Genomic DNA, 13382 nt, shown 5'->3' on the forward strand with positions numbered 1-13382 from the left:
TCGATGATTTCCAAATAGCTACTCTCATTGATCTCAAATTAAAGTTTGCTGCCAGTCACTCCGAAAGGCCTTTTATTTTAGGTTAACAAGGCTGATGATTTCCTGAAAATGTCAACGTTATCTGGCTGATGCACCTTCAGCCCATGTTGGCTTTTCCCCTTTGATGTAGCATGGCCCATGAAGCGGCTAGCCACGCCACTAGGAGCTGGGCGGTGGGTCAGCCGTGCTGAGGGAAGGGGAGCTCAGGAAGAGCCTCCTGGTCAGAGACTCTGGGGAAAGGGGACCGGGCCTCCCGCAAGCCGTCGTTACCATGGTACTCCGTGTGGTCTTCCACGGAGGAAGCGGGATTTCCCTTCACAGTCAGGAAACTCCACGGGTGTCTGAAAGAAACAACAACAGAGCAGAGCTCCTCACACGCCCGAACCTGTGCTGCAGGGGGAGGTGACGCGCGTCAAGTGGCTGAGCCCCCCTCCCCCGCCCGCCTCCCGGGGGCTGGGCGGCCCTGGCCCAGAGGAACAGAGCCTCTCTGCCAGCACTGGGCTTCCTGCCCGCCTGTCGCCTGACGTCTGCACACGGAGAGCCTCTCAACTCCGTCCTGGCTAGGCCAGGCATGAACCGCAAATCAGCAAGCCCATAGACCTGCCTGCACCCCCAGGCTCAGTGAGGTCCTGAAGCCAGGGCTCTGATTCTTCAAGGAAAACAAGGAAGCTCATTCCAAGAGGGAAGGTCATTCCTCTCCCCTAGAGGAAAACGCCAGAGGAGGAGGTGACCGACCTCCCAGGGAAGGAAAGAGATGCCTCCTCTTCTTAATGGGGAGTGAAGGAGAAAAACCAGCAAGATTTGGGACGTTGTAGAACGTGCGCAGCTGCAGGGCAGGAAGGCCTGCCGCCCACTTGCCTGTCCGCCAACGCCCAGTACAGCCTCTCTCCTACTGTGGATTTTGGTCCTCGACGGCTCGCATTATTTTTGTTTTGATCTCTGACCTTGGGAACTAAGTCCATTATTGAGGCTGGAAATTTGACTGTCACTCTCTCACTTAAATCCTCTAGTGGCCCCTGGACAAAAACCAAGCTCCTAGGCACAGGCCCTCCTGCAGAGCCTCGCCTCTGTCCCCTCCCACCCCCGCACACCCCGCTGCTGCCTGTACGTCCCGACATCTTCACGAGAGCCACACATCCGCCCCGGGGATGCTGAACCTGCCGGCCTGTCGTGGGGAATCGGCGTGCCCTCCTTGTCCCCTGCGGGTCTGATGAAAGCCCGCTTTCAGCCTTCGGCCCACTCTCGCTGTGTGAGGCCTCGTCACCCTGGTCCTGTGACGTCGCCCTCCCTGCGAGAGCTCAGCACACCTGTTCTAGCCTAAAGTCCCACGCCAATGTCTGCTCAACCACCACTTCCTGAACGAACAGGTAAAGGGGCCACGTCTTAGATCTTCTATTGATTTTAGATGCTTTGACTTTGTCATTCAAGGTCGGTCTATACAAATAAAGGGTAAAAATATAATTCCTGCCCACCTAGTTCCTTTATCCATGGGAATGGCCGTGAAAAAAACGAGGCAGGCTCTTGTTTATAAGGAGGGAATAGTTGCTAACGTTTGTTGAGTCCTCACTCTGCACCAGACACATAGCAAACATTTGCTCTATTACCACACTTGACCCTCCCAACAGTCCTAACGATGGCTCCCGACATCTCCCATGGTGGATACAGGAACTATGCAGAGAGGGTGAGTCACCTGCTCGCAGTCTCACTTGACAGGAGGTGCAGCCTCAGCTCAAGTTCATGCCAAATCTAATGCCGGGTCTTAAGGCCTTAGTCATTACCTTCTTCTGCTGAGGCCCTAAGTAGCCAATCCCCTGTGGCTCAACCTCTTGTGCAAATTAATAAACTGACCTTTCAGCTTATGAAACAATGATATGGAAACACCCTCGGTTTCTCCTGACAAAGAAGCCCTGCGATACCAAGGTGTCATTGTCACCTTTGGCCGCTTGAGTTTCCTGCACAGACCCTTCGAGAATAAGCAGCCTCTGGGCTGCTGCGGAATGCACTCTGAAACCTGGAGCACCCCTCCCTTGCCCAAGGGATGTCTGCCCTGCCAGGAAGACTGCTCTGCTGAGCCCAGATGCGGCTCCGGCCTGCCCCCGTCTCGCCTGCAATCTGAAGAGCTGACAGGGGGAACACTGCTATCTCCAAACAGCCACTGAGCTGAGACCTGACCCAACATGATAAAAAGGTGGGGCAAACGCTTTCCTCTTGGTGCCAACGTGTGTGCACGCCAGCCGGGCATGATGCTGCCGTCTAAGTCAAACAGAAAACACAGGGGAAGACGTGAAAGTGCCCATCCCCTGGGACACTGGGATGGCCAAGGATGCTTGATGCGAGCTCCCAACAAGCATCTGCCGATCTCCAGGGCACACTGTGACCCCTTTGCCAGAGAAAAAGAACACGAACATCAGCTGTACATCTGAGGCATGGCTCCCCCCCACAGTAGATGCTCGATTAACATTTTGCAAGGGACAGACAGAACGAATGAGTTCATACGAAGACAGAACTTCTGCATTTCAGGAGTGGATCTGCTTGTAAGAAATCCCAGGTCCCCTGCAGGAACAAGCCCATCTGTCCCACGCAGATGGAGAAGGTGCCTGAAGCTCCCTCGGTCACCGAGGGTGGTGCGACCCTGGGGCAAGGGGACCTCTCAGGGGCTGACCTGCCTCAGTGTCCCCGGGCCTGGGGAGGTGGCGGTGATGGGCGGTACCTGAATCCAAGGCGCAGGAAGTGTTTGCTGCCCAGCCTGGTCATCGCCTTCCTGGCCACGTCGTCCAGGTTGCGGGACCCTTCGTCGTTCACGGCGACAGACAGGATTCTGCCGTTGGGCACCGCATTCAAGTACTGGGCCAGACGTTCGCTCTCTTTCTTATACCTGTAGGTGTCAAACCTAAGAAGGGCAAAGAGAAGGAATTTTAACAGTCCTGACGGCAGCCAAAAAAGTAAGCAAAGCACATGTCGTTGTTGAAACAACCAGCATGCTACCCAGAGATCCCAAGGGCTCTGGTTTTTAAAGACATTTTAATTACAGCAAACACTGATCATCTCAAACTCAACACAGACAACCCACCCTCATACACATAAAATAGCCTGCATATGTGTGCCTGCGCGTGTGCTCATTCCCATTAAACTCGGCTTTATCAGCAAAGGCCCGGGGGAGGGAGAGACATAGCTCCCCGAGGCCAGGGTTTCTGTCCGCCTCGCTCGCCGCTCGGCCCCGAGCACACACGCTCAGCAAACGTGTGCTGAACGAAGGAGTGTGTTCGAGTGAAGACGAGCCTTACCGGTCAGAATGGGTGACTGTCCCTGACTGGGGGTCGATGACGTGAACGATGACGCCCCGGTGGCCCCAGCTCCTTTCAAAAAAATAGCCTCCCTCCTCCATGCCACCCGGGCGGAGCGTCTTGTTCAGAAACGTCCAAGAGAGCTTCTTCTGTCCGTGCAGCTCCAAGGTGCCTCCTCTGCCAACCCCGATGTACTTCAGGCCAAAGTATGGGTCCGGCTGAGCGCCCTCGTCAGCCCTGCGAGAGAAGACAGCCCTCCGAGTCAGCCTCTCCTGCGGCACTGCCCTCGGCTCCCACTGCGGCCACCACAGAGCTAGCCAGCCACACTCATGATCGCACAAGCTCAAGAGAAACAGTCACGACCCGATCTCCCTGAGCCAGGCCCCGGCGAGGCCGGAAGGCCAAGCAGACACACGCATGTGCTTGCACACTGGCACTTCTTTTCGGTGCTAAGTGTCTGGTATTTTGGTCCGTATCACACGTGGAATCACCTGGACGTGAACTGCCTACCCCTGCGTCGTCGTCTTGCCTACCGCTTCTTAGAACTCTCAACTGCTCGATGAGGGAGCACAGACAGAGGCGAACGCTGCATGGAACGTTTCTTTATTTTGTCCGTCGTAACCGATTAAATAAACGCTCACAGAGCCTCCCTGAGCCATAACGTGACTGGGGCGGCTGAAAGGCTGGCAGACTTCTATAACCTAAGTACAGACCCAGGCCACAGCAGAACGCCTGGCGTGCCTCGCCCTCGTCACTGACGTCTGTCTCGTTCATGATCACGATCTGGTAGCACATGCTGACAACTCCGTCTTGCACTAAAGCCTGCTGTCTTGCCCACCTCTCCACTTTAAAAGCCTCCTTCCCGCCAGATCCAAGAGTAGCATTTGACCACTGGAAGCTGTCCACCCACCTCCCATACAAAACGATGCTGAAATTGCCCTGAAAAGGGCAGAGGGCACTCCCGGCATGCAACTCTCCTCCGCTGTCGATCAGGATGTGCCGGGTGCGCAAAACAATGGTCTCATCTTGGTCTTTGATGACGAGCTTTCCTGAAGAGGAGGATGGGGAGAGAACGTGAGTGACAGGGGTGAGGCCACAGCAGAGGTAAGGGCAGGAGCCCCGAGCCCCCCTCTCGCCCTGGGAGGCAAGACACACACTGCTCATCTACTTCCGCGCATGCCGTGCTCACACGTGCGTGCTTTTCTCTTCTCTCTGCCTCGTAACGTGTAAACGCCTGTTTGGTTTACTGCCATCGCTGCACGCACGGCACTCACTGAGCTAGCATCTGCAGGCAAGACGGGCTGGAATGCTCTGTCCAGTAAGGACTTTGCTCCCTAAGTGCTTCTTCACAACGACTGGACCTCGGACAAGCCGTTCCTAAGTACTCAGGACCAACGGTTATCTCAAACGACCAGATGCTCTGACATGAACTCAAAGCATGTGACCTTTTGTCTGTCCATCTCGAGTTATGGCAACCTGCATCCCACCTGCGAGGCTCTAGCAGAGAAGGATCGGGGGCGAGACTGGCTTACCTCCCTCTGAGATGTGGATGGAGTGGACCGTGGCAGATGACGTCAGCAGCAGTGCTCTGCCCTCACCGATGTACACGTGGTGGTCCCGGTCATGGCCAGGGGTCCAGGGCTGCAGCTCAGGGCTCTGGTCAGGGCACTCGGCTGCCACTGTCGGGGACAGAGAGATGTCACTGCCCCCGCCCACCTTCACCAAGCGAGACTGCCACAGGCCACAAGGAGGAACCCACACATGTCTTCAGGGCTCTGTGCCCCCTCTCTACTAGAGCTGAAAGCAAGGCTTTTGAGAGCAGGGAGACCCTTGACATGGCCCAGGGCCCCGGGGTGCAGGCCCACGTCTTTAATGAACCCAGCACGTGCCTGCAAGGAAGCCACTTCCTCTTCTGGGCTCACTGTTTAAACTATAAAATCTCAAAGGGCAGGTTGGATGACTCCTCACAGTGTTTCAAGACTTAACATCAGGCAGTGATTTATCTAGATTACTTGTATCCCAAGACAGTCCGTCCTCTGGAAAGCAGGATTAAGAGTTAACAAACCCCCTTCCCCAGTGCATGAGAATCTGACTTTTAATTTTCCAGCTCAGTCCCTCTGGAAACCTGAGAAATATGTTACCAAGCAACGCTGCTTGCAACAAAGGTGACCCCTGATTAGCAAATGGTGTCTAAACGCGGGGAACGACACATAATCTATATTTCTCCCGGCAGTGAGGTCACGATGTGGGCTTCCCTGGGTGCAGCGACTCTCGTCATTGGGCATGTCCCCTGCAGGAACCCTGGAAGTGACATCTATGGAGCTGCTACGAGATACTGGCGTTGATGGAGCCTGAGGCTTCTAAGCGAGGGCAGTCCTCACAGCTACCCAAGGACAGTCTCGTGTCCTGTCTCCTGAGCTGTCACCTGGGCAACCAAAGAGGAAAGCTTCTGGAAGGTCACCAGGACCCCTCCTATGGAGAAGCGCCGGGCGCTGCTCCGGTGGCAGGCTGCGTCTCTGTCCTCGGTCCTCCAAAGTGGGTCCAAGGCCAAGTGTGGCCCACGGTAGCCTTGTGAGTCTGCTTGTTTGCTTGAACTAAAAAGCCCCCTTGGGGGGTTGCACAGGCCCTTGTCCCGACTCCAGCAGAAGCACCAGGAGTCTCTCTTCGCTGTGTGGCAACGAGGCTCTGACCTAGCAGTGACATGAGGCTGCGGACAGGAGGACTGTCTCAGAAACTGGAACAATCTCCTGGGTGGCAAGGGAAGATCCAGAGGGAGCGAGGTAGGCAGAGGCCAACACGCTGAGGATGGATGGCTTGTGGGGAAAGCAAGCCCCACTGTCCTCCGCTTGTGTCGCTGGAGAGTTGTGAAATACGAAACCGCAGCTTTTAAACAATCTGGGTGGGGAGTGGAGAGGCAGCAGGTGAGGGCAGGTAAGCCTGTGGCAGGGGCCGGTTCCAGGTTTTGAGACTGTGGGAAGGAACTGGGAGGGGTGGGAAGTTACCTGTGTTATGCACAGTGGGTGTGGGGAACAGCACCCACAAAAAGGGCTTAGAGCCCAGGGGGCATTCCGGCTTCAGTACAGTTACCGGCGTGTTAGTTCCAGATGTTACTTGACTTCCTTCGGCCATCTCTGGGGTTAGAGTGTCTGTCCCATACCTACGTATCTCGAGAGGACTGGAGGAAAGTTGCCCTTTATCTACGTGCAACTGCACCAGACGTGGACGCCCTAAACCCACACTGCAGCACCTGTCCGTCTGCGGCGACGCCGGGCCCGTGCGCCCCCTCCATGCTCGCCGCCCGCCTCGGCCCGAACTCAGGCCTTGCGCCCCGGCCACTGGGGCTACAGCTGTGAGGCCGCCAGCGCCGGCCGCTCTCTTCTCAGTGCTTTCATCAGTTGAGCTGGGCGTCTCAAGAGAATCTCCCACTTTTCGTTTTACTGGAGCAGCTCGTCCAGCTGTTGCAAACCCCAAGGGCCTCAAGTCGTGGTCTCGCTGTTCGGTGACTCCCCTGTGGAACGGAAGAGCGGGGCTGCCAGCGGGCCGCCCGGACGGGCTCCGCGTCGGCACGCACGCACGTGCGGCTGCGGTGTGAGCGGGGGCTCCGGAGCCTCCACCCGCTGCGTGGCCTCTGAGGTCAGTGCCCGCCCCTGCGTCTGTCCTCAGGCGGGGCGAGTGCCTCCGCCCAGTCCCGGGCCGTGAGTGTCCGTTCCACAGAGGTGATCCACAGTCATGTGGGGAACACATGTGGCTGAGTGGCGAGCCCAGTGGTCCAGGCACGGAGCCACGAGCAGGCTGAGGAGGAATCATCCCAACCCCACAGGACGAAGCCAGGGGTCTCACGGCCGTACCCCAGGACAGTGCTGGCCACCCCTCCGTGTGCCGTGTGCGCACCTGCGTGACTCCGCGTCCGGGCTGCAGGCGGCTGCCCGACCCCGCGGCCCTCCTGTCACCAGAACGCATCTCGTAGCTCCAACAGCGCCAACCCCACAAGACCAGCCTCACACGAAGGCGCCTCTGCTGGAGCTGGAGAGTCTGCTCTCGGTAAAGGTCAGTATCAGGGGGTTCTCGTTTGTATAAACCAGTGAGTGGCTGGACATGGTCAATGCCTTCACTGAACTGTCACCACGGCAACCCCGTTTCCAGGAGGGGCCGCAGGAAGCGGGATGGAGGTGAATAAAAGCCCGACCTACGTGGACCACAAGTGGCCAGGGTTGGCTTCTGCATCCCTCTGATGTCAGAGAAAAGCACAGACCAGGGGCACGGCCTCCTTTCCAAGTGTTCTGTGCTCAGACAGAAGAGAGACCCAGGGTGTGGGGGAGACACCCAGGGGGCACTGATGAGACTCCCCCCAAGGCCCTGCCATGGACCACCCTAAAAGAGAAAGCCACACCCGGTTCCTGGCACAGAGTCGATGTCCCTCAACGTTTACTAACTGAATAAACGACTGAAGGATCGATGAATGGATCCATGCAACGTCATCAATCGTTGCATCGACAGCTAAAATACGCATGGCTTGCGCCGTCCCCGAAAGGTCGGAAAGGTTCCACAAGGAATCACAGTGACGGGATGTCACTAGGTACAGTCAGACATTACTTCCTTCCATGTTCAGGAAAACAAAATGGAATACAAGGTGAGGCCTCTAATTCTTGCTGTAGAAAAACATCCAGCTCAACTGACGAAAGCACCGAGAAAAGAGCAGGTGACGGCGACGGCATCGCTCCTAAAGCTCCGGCCGAGAACGTGACGCGGTCCTCCATCTCCCGCCCTCCGTCCCCAGTTTGATTTACTGGACTGCTGTTTCTGCGTCCAGGCAAGCTGGCCTTGCGCTTCTAGATGGCAATTCAAAACCACTCAAAGGAAAAGCCGAGATCAAACAAGGAGACGCGAACCTCGCCTGGAGCGCACGCACGTGACGCACTGACCGGGCAGCGGCCAGCGACGGGAACGCAGAGCAGGTGGCCCAGCGCTGGCAAGGCGGCTTGCAGGTGTGTGTGTTCTTCTCTGGCCCCAGAGTGGTTTGTGAAATTTGATTTGGTTGCCAACATTTAAAAGAGAGCTTTTACATAAAAATCTAGATTTCCAATTTCTCTTAAAAATTCACAAGATCCTGCAACGAGGACCTCACTTTCAGTCGAGGCAGCAACTGGCCAGAAGTGGGTGTCCCTTTAGAGGAGCCTGAACTTCCCAGCTGACCACAGTCCCTACGTGGCCAGCTTCACGGGTTTATGTTACATGCTTGGCTTCTCTAGACACCAAGTCTGTAACCCCCGAGTCTTGTCTAGCCGCTTCATTTTGTGGGTGACAAGCCTGAAGCCCAGGATGAGGCATGCCTAGGATCAAGGAGTTAGCAGAAACTGGCCAGGGCCCCGCCACCCTGCCCTGGCCCCGCGGCACCTCCTCCTCTGATGTTAAAGAGCCCCCGGCTATGCCCCCAGCCCCCTGCAGCCTTGCTCCAACTGCTCTGCCTGGCTCACCTGTAGACGTGGCCCCAGGGACGCGGGACAGGAGGAGCCAGCTGCTCATCAGTATCACCTTGAAGAAGTCCTGCCTGCCAGCGGCTCCCATCCTGGCTGGGTGCTCCCTGAAATAGAAGCACACCGAGTCAAACCTGCCTCAGGCCTCCCTGGGCTGGAGTCAGTGTGGGCAGATACGCAGGGCAGGGACGCATGCACACACAGGCAGTGCCAGCGCGGGCACGCTCCAGCCGCCGTGACTCAGGGCTGGGCAGACGGGGATGCACACGCTGTCGTTGCCCTGCCTGTGCCCTGCGGCTCAGAGACCCCTGATGGCTGGAATTTCATCCTCCATGCTTGAGCTCCTGTCCGTCCACAATGAAGCTTTTTTTTCTTAAGAAACAGAGAAAAACGAAAATACTTCCACCAAATAGGAGCTGGGAGTTAGATGCTACCAGCTTGCAATGTGATCTCAGCTGATTTGATTAACCTCTCTGGGCCTCAGTTTCCTAGTCTGAAAGAGGAGGATGTGGACTGGCTGACCTCTAAGTTATTTCACCTTTATCAGTGTATGCTTGAAGTCTCGGTGATCACACGCACTGAAATCCTAAACACGATGCCTTGTGTTATAACCCCCACCCCATGTTACTTATGCAAGAGGAAGGTGGGGCAGAGATAGTTAAGTCCCCCATATCCATTTTTCCCTCCTTATTCAGTAAAAGAACCCCTGGTCTCTATCTGGGCACATGCCACCTAGAATGAAGGCTGCCTTCTCCAGTCTGTCACGTCAGCTGCACCTTGGAATTAAGTGCTGGCCAACGCAGCAGATGTAGAGTGTGTGAATTCCAGAAATTGTCCCTAAGGGAACGCCTGAAGCCTTTCCTCCCTCCTTCCTCCTTGCTGGAATATGGATACAATGGCTGGATCTGCAGCAGCTATATTTGGCCATGTAGTGGGAGCCAAACACTGAACATGGCAAAGCAAACGGAAAGACCCTAGGCTCCGACCCTGTGGAGAACTGATACAGCCCCAGACCACGAATTTATTTTTATGTGGGAGAGACTTAAACTTCCATTTCCCTAAACTTCCGGTTTATTAAAGCCACCTATCTGTTTTTCCTTCTCCTCGTACAGAAGGTGATCTGGAAATCTGTGGGGATAAACCTCAAGACAGGAAGTTATTTAAAACAAGACGCCAGACTGCCCTTTCAGAATATAATGCCACCTGAAGAAACACCTTTGCCTTCAGGCCCCGTGTGGCACACAGGTGCTGAGATGGGGCTCGAGGAGTGTCCAGCTCCGCGTCCGTGCCCATGTCCCCAGGGCCTCCCCTGAGCAGGGCTGCAGCTGTGTCCAGAAACAAGCAGATACTGTCCCGCACTGAGAAAGGGGCCCAAGTCAATCCCACGCCACCCTCCGAACTGGCTCGGGGACAAACCTGACCATCCCTGACCCTTCGCTCCAGGCGGAGCGCTTTGTGTGAGTGCAACTTGGACCACAGGAGGATCCGAAAGGGAGCGCGCTGGCCCTTTGCCTGGTCTCTCGGCACAGGTGTGCTGGAGTGGCCCGGGGGGACGGGAACGGCATGCTCAGAATCAATGCCCGTGGTGCCCTCGTATCGGGCACCCTGCCTGGGCCAGGCGTGACCTGCAGAGAACAACGGGCCCATTCTCGTCCTCGGCTGACTGCTGGAGTCACGCATCGCAGCGTGTGGGAATGGCACCTTTCCCACGGCCCCAAAGAGGAGTGTCCGCTTCGTGCTCTTTGCAACAGAAGGGAGGGGACACTGGGGATAGCAGCGTTCTGCGTTCCTTAGGGGAAAGCCGAGCCCTGCTCCCAGATCGTCACGGGGCTCCCCTGAGGGAGCCTGGGCTTTGGGGCCATGAGCTGGCACCTTCGCTCGTAAGGAATGTGACCAGCAGCAAGGGTGGAAATGGCGGGGGTGGGGGCGGCCTGGGTGAGGGCACCCTGCTGCCCCGACTGCCGGGTGGGCCGCATCACGGCGGTCCCCTCCGTGGGCCTGCATGGCCTGCAGGGCTCTGGAGCTCTGACACCTGATTATTTCATAGCGCATTTCAAAGACCAAAAACCACTTCCGGGGTGGATGTAAAGACGTTGCGCCTGGAGGGACAAGCTCGAACCTTCTTGCCGATGTTAAAGGGCCCCCGGCTGTGTCCCCCGGCTGTGTCTCGGCCAGGCCAGCCCTGCCTGACCGCTGCGGCAGAGCCCTCATTGCCGGAGGCAGAGGCAGTGGGCGTATGTTGAAGCGACTCCCAGGTTCTCAGATTTCACTTGTGAGTTCCTCGCCCGGGAGCACAACGTTCTCCGCTGGCCCCTGAAAGCTCTCTGGCGATGGAGTTGGGGTTCGGCTTCTGGGGCTGGCAAGGTGCCGTCGTGAAACAGTTTCCAGCTGTTGGGTGCGCCCGGGATGAGTGCTGTCAGCTAACGAAGCTGGAAGCCTCCATGGGGAGCTGCTGGCCGGAGGCTGGCCGACCACCGCCTGGCTGGTCCTGACGGGCCCTGACGGCCTGTTCCCGAGAGGGAGCAGCGACCCCGTCCGCGGAGCCCGTGTGGAAGAACATGGACACTCTGCGGAAGGCAGCACCTCGGTCTCCTGAGTGAGTCTCCACAAGCAGACAACTTCCAGAAGCTCGGCGCCAGCTGCTGCTCGGTCCTGTGTCTGCCAGGCCTCACAGGGACAGGGTGGCAGGCACAAAGCGGGAACAAGGGACGCTGCCTGCCCTCGTGTGTCTGCCTCTCTCGGCTGCCGTCACACACCAGGTGCCCGGGTTTCGCTCTTTCTTCAGGTAGCCCGGTCCAGGGCTTGTCACCTGCAGAGCGAGAGGAGCAGAGTGTTAGTCCAGCCTCCAGAGGGGCCTGAGAATTCTTCTGTTTTGTGATCTTTTTTTAGAATATCGTTCAAACTTATTTTCAGTTCTAGTTGGCACACAACATTACATTCGTTTGTTTCAGACGTACAGCACGGTGATTAGACATCTATACACCTTACAGAATGACCTCCCCATAACTCCGGGAGCCGCCGACCACCACCCACGGCTATGACAATATGGCCGACCGTACTCCCTGCGCTGTACTTGACATCCCCGTGACTGTTTTTCATAACTGGTAATTTATACTTCTCAATCCCCTCAACCCCTGTGACCCTCAGCTTGCTCTGTGTCTCGCTCAGACTCCCTGAGCAGCAGGACCCGCAAGTACACGCCTGCCCCAGCCCCAGGGGACGCGATGTCCTGTTGCCCTAGAGGCTGCAAAACCAGGACTTTCTTCAGCGAGTATGGGAGCCCGAGGGAGAAGGCAGGGGAGCGACGTAAATCCTGAGGCAGGGGGTGAGGGGGCCTGCGGGGTGATCCCGAAGCTCGCTTTGGGGGCGGACGGCACGGGGACAGCCATGATGCTCCCTGTCAAACCTGCACTGAGGCAATTCTCACTTCACGCAAACCTAGACGAGGCCCGGCTCGGCAACGGGGGAACAATGCGGTGACCAAGAGCCCAGGCCCAGCGTCTTCAGCCCCAGACATGCGGCTGACGTCAGGAAAGCCGCCTGGGCCTGGGCCTTGCTCTCTTACGAGTGGAACCGGAACAGTGAACCCTAAACGCCACGGTCTTGTGAGCATCGAATGGGATGCTGAGAGCGCTGGCCTGACCTGTGCTCAGTGCTCGAGCCGCGGGAGCCACTGGGATCAAGGATGTGCTATACCGCGGCCGAAGGACGCTGGGACGTGGAACCTGAGAACTGGGTTTGCGGATTCTGATCCGGCAGCTCTGGCTGGGATCTGATTCCACATTTCTAACAGGCTCCAAGGGAGGCTGCTGCTGCTGCTGCTGCTGGGCGCTGGGCCATGGCCTGGCAGCAAGGGTCCCCCTTTCACAGGTGGGCCAGCTGAGGCCCACAGAGCAGGAGAGAGCATCTCACATTTTTTAAGAGCAGTAGATGGAAGTCTGAACCAGTATCTGATAAGAGAGTTGCTGTCCGACTCCAAATCATGGGGCAGGCATCATCTTCCCCGCCACCCTGCTTGCTCGGGAGGAAAGGGGAGAGAGGGGAAGACTGGGCCCATCTGTTCCAGCCCCCGTTTTGACTGAGGCATCGCTTTAAGTCAGTTCGGATAGTAAACATGCTTCCGGTACCCTTCGTGCATCTAGAGTCTTAAATTATCTTCCCCAAATGAAATGCCTCCTCTGATGGGGAAAGTCCCACTGGGCAGCCGCCTGCAGGGGAGCCTAAAAGGAGAGAGGCTGCAGTTCCAGGGGATAGGAGTTCACCAGCACAGACGCCCCCATCCCACACATATTAGAGCCGATCGCATTGGGTTCTGCTGTGCCATCAAGTCCAAATCCCCATCAATCACCGGACCAGCTACTGGGCTGCTTGCTTCAAAGACTCAGCCACGGCAGCTCCGAAGCCCCTCTTCCCGCCCGTTCAGTCAGCACACACGACCCTGGTACCCCGTGCGTGGCACTGTGCGGGCACTGGCGGGGAAGGAAGGCAACGTCCTTGCCCTCCTCATGACCCGCGTCCATTGCCCTACGCAACAGGCACAGACACAAACGACGCGCACGACCCTCCCAGCAGACCAGAGGTTTCC

General features: G+C 57.1%; 1 protein-coding gene across 4 annotated transcripts in view; it reads right to left on the reverse strand.

Moving 5' to 3' along the window:
- The window catches only part of CEMIP (cell migration inducing hyaluronidase 1), a 118688-nt gene that overhangs the window by 46773 nt on the left and 58533 nt on the right, over window positions 1-13382 (reverse strand). The window contains exons 1-7 of one of the 4 annotated variants that reach the window (XR_005651848.1): window positions 10214-10773; window positions 8798-8904; window positions 4856-5002; window positions 4234-4372; window positions 3324-3560; window positions 2750-2929; window positions 310-380 (exon numbers count right to left, since the gene is read on the reverse strand). Coding sequence is in view for 3 of the 4 variants with exons in the window: in XM_039858266.1 (XP_039714200.1) it covers window positions 310-380; window positions 2750-2929; window positions 3324-3560; window positions 4234-4372; window positions 4856-5002; window positions 8798-8904; window positions 10214-10221 (889 nt within the window). In the remaining variant the exon portion in view is untranslated. Of the gene's footprint in view, window positions 1-309; window positions 381-2749; window positions 2930-3323; window positions 3561-4233; window positions 4373-4855; window positions 5003-8797; window positions 8905-10213; window positions 10774-10916; window positions 10937-13382 lie in introns of those variants that run through there. The other 3 variants (XM_039858266.1, XM_039858267.1, XM_039858268.1) reach the window with 3 other exon arrangements.

The sequence above is a fragment of the Pteropus medius genome, unplaced genomic scaffold (genome assembly GCF_902729225.1).
Source record: "Pteropus medius unplaced genomic scaffold, Ma_sr-lr_union100, whole genome shotgun sequence".
Taxonomy (NCBI): Eukaryota; Metazoa; Chordata; class Mammalia; order Chiroptera; family Pteropodidae; genus Pteropus; species Pteropus medius.